This window comes from Charadrius vociferus, unplaced genomic scaffold (genome assembly GCF_000708025.1).
Source record: "Charadrius vociferus isolate BGI_N301 unplaced genomic scaffold, ASM70802v2 scaffold214, whole genome shotgun sequence".
Lineage (NCBI taxonomy): Eukaryota > Metazoa > Chordata > Aves > Charadriiformes > Charadriidae > Charadrius > Charadrius vociferus.
This window is the reverse complement of record NW_009647955.1, coordinates 3,949,166-3,955,165: the sequence shown is the minus strand read 5'-3', so window position 1 is coordinate 3,955,165 and position 6,000 is coordinate 3,949,166. Positions and strand designations below refer to the sequence as shown.

General features: G+C 35.9%; 1 protein-coding gene across 1 annotated transcript in view; it reads left to right on the top strand.

Annotated features, from left to right (window-relative positions):
• The window catches only part of ATP13A3 (ATPase type 13A3), a 37,076-nt gene that overhangs the window by 7,706 nt on the left and 23,370 nt on the right, over positions 1–6,000 (top strand). The window contains exons 6-9 of the mRNA XM_009883373.1: positions 2,137–2,217; positions 4,021–4,090; positions 4,874–5,008; positions 5,777–5,849. Of these exons, the coding sequence (XP_009881675.1) occupies positions 2,137–2,217; positions 4,021–4,090; positions 4,874–5,008; positions 5,777–5,849 (359 nt within the window). The remainder of the gene's footprint in view (positions 1–2,136; positions 2,218–4,020; positions 4,091–4,873; positions 5,009–5,776; positions 5,850–6,000) is intronic.

Sequence of the window (6,000 nt, the reverse complement as noted above, 5' to 3'; positions counted from 1 at the left end):
TGTGTTAGCAACGACTGAGCCTGACCACTTGTTTAGTCAGGTACTGTAGCCGCGCTGGCCGCTGTTATTTAGTGATTGAATAGTAAAGAGGAGAAACAGCTGGATCCGAGACATACCTGATACTGGCAGAGTACTAAGTCACTTTTGCACTTTCTCTAAAGTGAATTTGGTATGACCATGCAGTGAAGATACCACCTCTGAAATAATGGCTGAATTTACGGATGGTAAATACTTTGAAAAGAAGTCTTAAATATTTGTCCTTCATGAAGATACTTTTTCTTAATCTGCTCTTCAGTTTATGTAAAAACCAGGAATTGGTATTACCTAATAACATGGTAGGGAATCAAGTTAATATTTGTAAAGAGACAGGATGTGAGACTGAGGGCTTTATAGTAAAATCATAAGGCAACAGCACAGTTGTATTTGTGATCCAAGCCTAGTACTGTATCATGGAGATAGAGTCACTCAGTGCAGTTAACTATCCAGAGACAGAACAGTTTGATCACATCATTAAAGACTTCGCACAATACAGAAGGGAAGCAACTTAAGATTTCTTGGGCAACTAATTCAGTTGTGAGAGCTTGAGTTTCATATCATTGTTCTTCTTATAATAACATAATATTAAGATCACTGTTTTAAACACAGGAAATGCAAGTGTAATTGTTCTTAAACTAAATCAGACTTGGTCACATAGCCAAAGAGGATGCAACTTTGACCTTGTATGTCTGTTTTGTTTTAGCTAGTGTCAACTGAATCTCTGAGTGAGTTGATGAGTGCTTTTTGTAATAAACTGTGTGGACATGGGGATATTTTTTTTTTTAAATGCCCTGGAATTCAGTACTGTAACAGTACTGTAAAAAGCAGATAACATCCTGCTAGAAGCTCTGTCTTTGCATGGAGATTACACACATAGGTAGGAATATTTGCATATAAAGCACTTAGTTTTAGGGGCTCTTCTTAAACCCACTGTTACATTCCTTTTTGTGCAGGGAAAGAAAAATTGAATCATTTCAGATAGAATGGGAGGAAAGGCACTGTTATTAACAGAATTGTATATTTAGACTTCTGAAAATCATAATTTTAAAATCCTTATACTTGGAGAATTTTTAGGGAAACCTTGTAAACCAGTGGCCAGATTAACACATTAACATTTTCACCTTCTGTGCTTTTATGAGAAGTTGGCAGAAGCATGGTCCTAGCCTTTGCAATAGTGGGGATGTTTAGAGCTTTCCCTATGTTCTACCAAATGGAAATAATTGTTACTATATATGCACAATAAAGAGTTTTTCTCTTCACTGGGCCAACTCTGCATCTTTTTTGGTAGATGACTTAATAGATGCCCAATATAAAAAAGACTTGTGTTGAATAGTCCTGGTTTTGTCATGTGATCTGTGAAAGCCTTTTGGAAGGTAATATTTTCCTGTGCATCCAAAGTATGTCTGCTAGAAAATGCCTGAAGATTGGGCATGATATGTCTGATTTACTGAGTTTGGTAGTTGAAATGATTCCATAGCTGTAAACATAAAGATGTTTCAGGTGTGCTTGCTCATCTGCAGATCTTATAAATTATAGCATTTGCTTTCACAGCATGTAGAAATGTCCTGTGAAGATGAGTCTTCCAGTGATAAGGAAGTACGTAAAATGTAGACTGCATTTTACCTAGTCATGGATAAATTTTTGATAGCAAGAGGCTGCAAAATAGCTTAAGTTTAAATTGATTTGATAAATTGATTAATAATTGCTTCTGAAATGCTTTCATTACTACTTAGAGAGAAATGAAGATAATGTGAAGAAATACTAATCCATGTTGATTTCATATGTTTTATAAAACTTGCTCACTTTTTATTTTTAGAGGCCTTTGAGTACTAGTTATGCTAGTGTTTTACTTTCATGTTTTTTTAGAGTATCTCCATTTTGACTGTCCTACAGAGTAAGACGTGTCAACAAGAGGACTGCTTTTAACATCTTGATATCAGCAGTTGTCACAAAATTGCTAGAAAAACATTAATCTTTAGACTTTGTTCTTTTATATTACAGTGTAATTCTTGGCAAAGACCTAGATCTCCTGAGTTACTGAATACTTCACTTAAAATATCAGGTTTCTAAAATAACTCATTGACTTTTTCAATTACTTAGAGGTCTAGATGAATCTACATTCTGTTCTTCGATTCATAACGAACACAGCACAGGACTGACAAAGGGAATGCATGATTACAGGTAATGTTACGGTATTTGGGGGAAGAATTGTTTTTGTTCTATTACTTGAGCTCGAAGTGTTAACAAAACTAGAAGACAATGGAGTGATTAGTGTTTACAGACAGGCTCTTAACACTTCCTTCAAAGAAGGCTGTTAGATGTATGAAATTCTTGTTTTTCTTACTGATATGTTGAGTAGGAGCTAGACTCTGGTACTGGGTTGAGTTACTTTTCCCAAACTACACTGACCATGGGAATTGGAATTATTGCTTAAAGTAATTTGGAATGTACTTCTGAAACTGTATTTACTAAACATTTTGAAATAAAATCAGTGTACAAAAAGAATAGGAAAGAGTTGTTTTCAACCACATTGGCAGGTAACAACGAAATTTGCAGTTGATGTAAAACAAAGTAGTTATTTTTTCCAAATAACTTGCCTTTAAGTGACATAAATGTTACTATAACATACTGTCGTTGTTGAAGGGCATGTATGGGTTCAGAGGCAAATAGACTGATTTCCAGTGGAAAAGTCCATCAAGCGCTCGTTAGCTGGAGAAGATGCTCGTTTGTCTCAAGCTGCAGCTTGTTGAAGGCTTGAAGGGAATGCTGAGGGAGATGGCTCTGCTGTTTCTTGTTTTCTTTCCCATCCTTGGCTAGCGGTCATTGAGAGAGGGGTTAGTGTACTAGATTGCTGATAAAGAATATTGGATACCAGGAACCAGCAAACCTGGCCTGAACTCTAATTCCTCTTTTTTTAGGAAGATCAGGCTGAAATTTCCAGGTCTCAGGACTTTGGCTTGAATTTTAAAAGTTAGTTAGTATCACAGGTGTGTCCCCTGGCTTGCATGGATCTCTCTCTGGTTGGTTGGGGCTAAGTGCCATCCCCACTTTTTCTTTTAATTGGCAAGAAATAACTGGGGGGGAAAAAATACTAATTTTTTAACATGCTATTTTAGACTAACTGTAAAAATGCCTGTTAAGGGACATGACTGAAGTGCATAGGTAGAGAGGAACTTAGTGTAGGAAAAACCTTTAGAGTGTAACTGTAATGGTACATAGTTCAGAGATTTCTTGGTTCTCAAATGTGAACAGCAAGCTGGAATATCTATTGTGAAAATGTAGATACGTACTTAATCATTGGTGTTCTGATTTATTGATACTCTCCCCAAACTGGAATAGTTTGGGTTCTATTGCATCCTGGCTGTTTTTTTTCAAATGAGACTATCTTAGAGTGTGAAATATGGAAGCATCTGCTTGCTCATCATTCAATTTTCTGTCAATTTCTGTCTTTTCTTACAAGAAAAGCCTCTTCCTTAAAAACATCCTTTAAGGGCTTCTTCATGTCAATGTCATTTAACCAGGTCAGATCCTGTCAGAGGTTAGTTTCTTGCTTCCCCTTTCATAATTTGCCTTTCTTCATGCTAAGAATAAAACTAAGATACAGAACCAGGAAAACAGTGCCTTGCTGCAGGGTAAGATTTAGCACTTCTTTGAGCTTCAGTTAATGAGAACCCCATACTGGCTTTCAGATGCACATGTTTACTAACATTGGACTTAGAGTTTGCAGGGAAATCTTATTAGAAATAACCTAAAAATTAAGTTACAGTTTAAATTGAAGTATAAAATAATTTTCTTCGTATTGGAACATCTCACCGGGTAAGTGTTTTCTGTTAAATGCCTTTTGAAACAATATGATAAATAAAGGGAGCCACAGATTAAATAATATTTTTATACTTTCGCATATTAATGGAGTTACTTTGAAGTGCATAAGATTTCTAATAAAAGTTTTAACTGTCTTTTGGTATTTTTCTTTTTTTAATGCAGAAAAGCATTCTATGGAGTAAATGAAATTGCTGTGAAAGTGCCTTCCATTTTTAAGCTTCTGATTAAGGAGGTAAGATCTTTAACAAATTAAAAAGTATCATTAAAAGTTGCTTTAAGTAAAGTGACTATTGGACTGGTCTTCAAATAACAATGTAAAACAGAAACCTTCCCCCAGAGCCCAGCACTGTAAAGCAAAAGGATATGGACCTTTATTTTTGAGCTCTCCAAACTTAAAAGGCCGTAGCTGTAAGCTCTTCAGAATTCACAACCTGGTGCCTTAGCAAGGATGCTAGAAAACGTGTCAGAATTCTTTGAGAGGGTGTGCATCTTATTTATTTTTTGTTGTTAATTTCAAACATAAACCCACTGATTATATTCTCCATTATGGGCCCAGGGATTATACATTACAACATATGTGTCAAATCAAATGTGTTCTTGTGTATACTTTTGTTGGTTTTGTTCCATTTCCCTTGTATCACATGGATTTGAATGATTGACTTGTTATCCTTGAACAAAGAAACTTTCCAGCCTGAACTAGTGGGGTAAGAACTTGAGGTGTCAGAAATAGATAGTAACATCCAAATTGAGTTAAAAATTGTATCTTAAAGTGCATCAGATGTTCCCATCATTTTGCTTTGAGGTGTAGGGGAAAATGCAGTCTTAGTAGGAACTGTTCTTTTGAGGGGTTGAGGAAGTAGTGAAAAAGAGGGAAGTTTGGCAAAACAGACAAAAATCACGTGTAAAGAACTGAAAGATTTATCTCCTCCATGGAGGAGGAGGATGATTCTGACTCTTCTGATGGAGACTGCGTGTGACCTTTTGGTGTAACTTTAATTTTCTGTCACTCTTCTAGGTTCTCAACCCTTTTTACGTTTTTCAGTTGTTCAGTGTGATATTGTGGATCACTGATGAATATCACTACTATGCATTAGCAATTGTGATCATGTCTGTAATATCCATTGTTAGCTCACTCTACACCATTAGAAAGGTAAGTTCAAAGATAACAGATGCATCTTTTCAGCTTTTTACTGATTGGTTTATTTTGATGTGAAATTGCCTACAAATCTTTATAGGTAGAATATTGTTATGAGTTTTCCCTCTTTGAGCTGAAAGAATTTGGATTTACAGTTCTGTTCGAGACCCTCCTCTGCTGACTTTTCCGTGCTGTTGAATCACTAGGTTGACCTCAGATAACAGAAACACTACCTCACTTAAGTAAAACCCGGGCACGAGTTTGTGTACCGAGTTGGATTGATAGTAGTCATTCCATCTTGCATTGTTTCCTTCTGTTTGAAAAAGTCAAATGGAATTGAGCACCAGCCAGACGTGTGGATTGTTAAATTGGTGATGCATTTTTCTCTGTAGATTCAGCTGTAGAAGTAGTAGTTAGACTTAAATTGCAATCTCTGAATTCAGACCAGAGACCAAAAAAAAAACCTTCTTACCTTAATCCAAGTTCATACAACTACTGCAGTTTTTACTTATGTGTGTTAATGACCAAATGTTTTTATAACATTTTGCCTGGCAGTGTATATTTTCACCAGAGTGCTGTTAAAAGTAGGAACCTGTACAGGTTGATGCACTCAAACTTTATTTGCACATCAGTTTCCTATGTTCAAAAGAAAGTTTTGAGTAACATTTTGTTACAAAGGAATGTTAGTAAAGAATATCATTGCTTCTATGTCTAGAAGATAGAGTGTGCATTCAGAAGACAAGCTTTGCTTTTAAATAATGAACTGTTTTCTCCCCTTTGCAGCAATACGTTATGTTACATGACATGGTAGCAGCTCACAGCATTGTCAGGGTTTCTGTCTGCAGAGGAAACCAAGGTAAATTTCACAGGTGGTCCGGAAAGTTGAATTTAAATTGTTCGTTAAGTGTGAGTATAAAGTTGGTGTGCATCTGTGCTTTTTTTGATCAGCTTGAATTGCTTGCATTTCTTAGCAATATTGCATGGGAAAAGGAGAAGTTGCAAAGTGG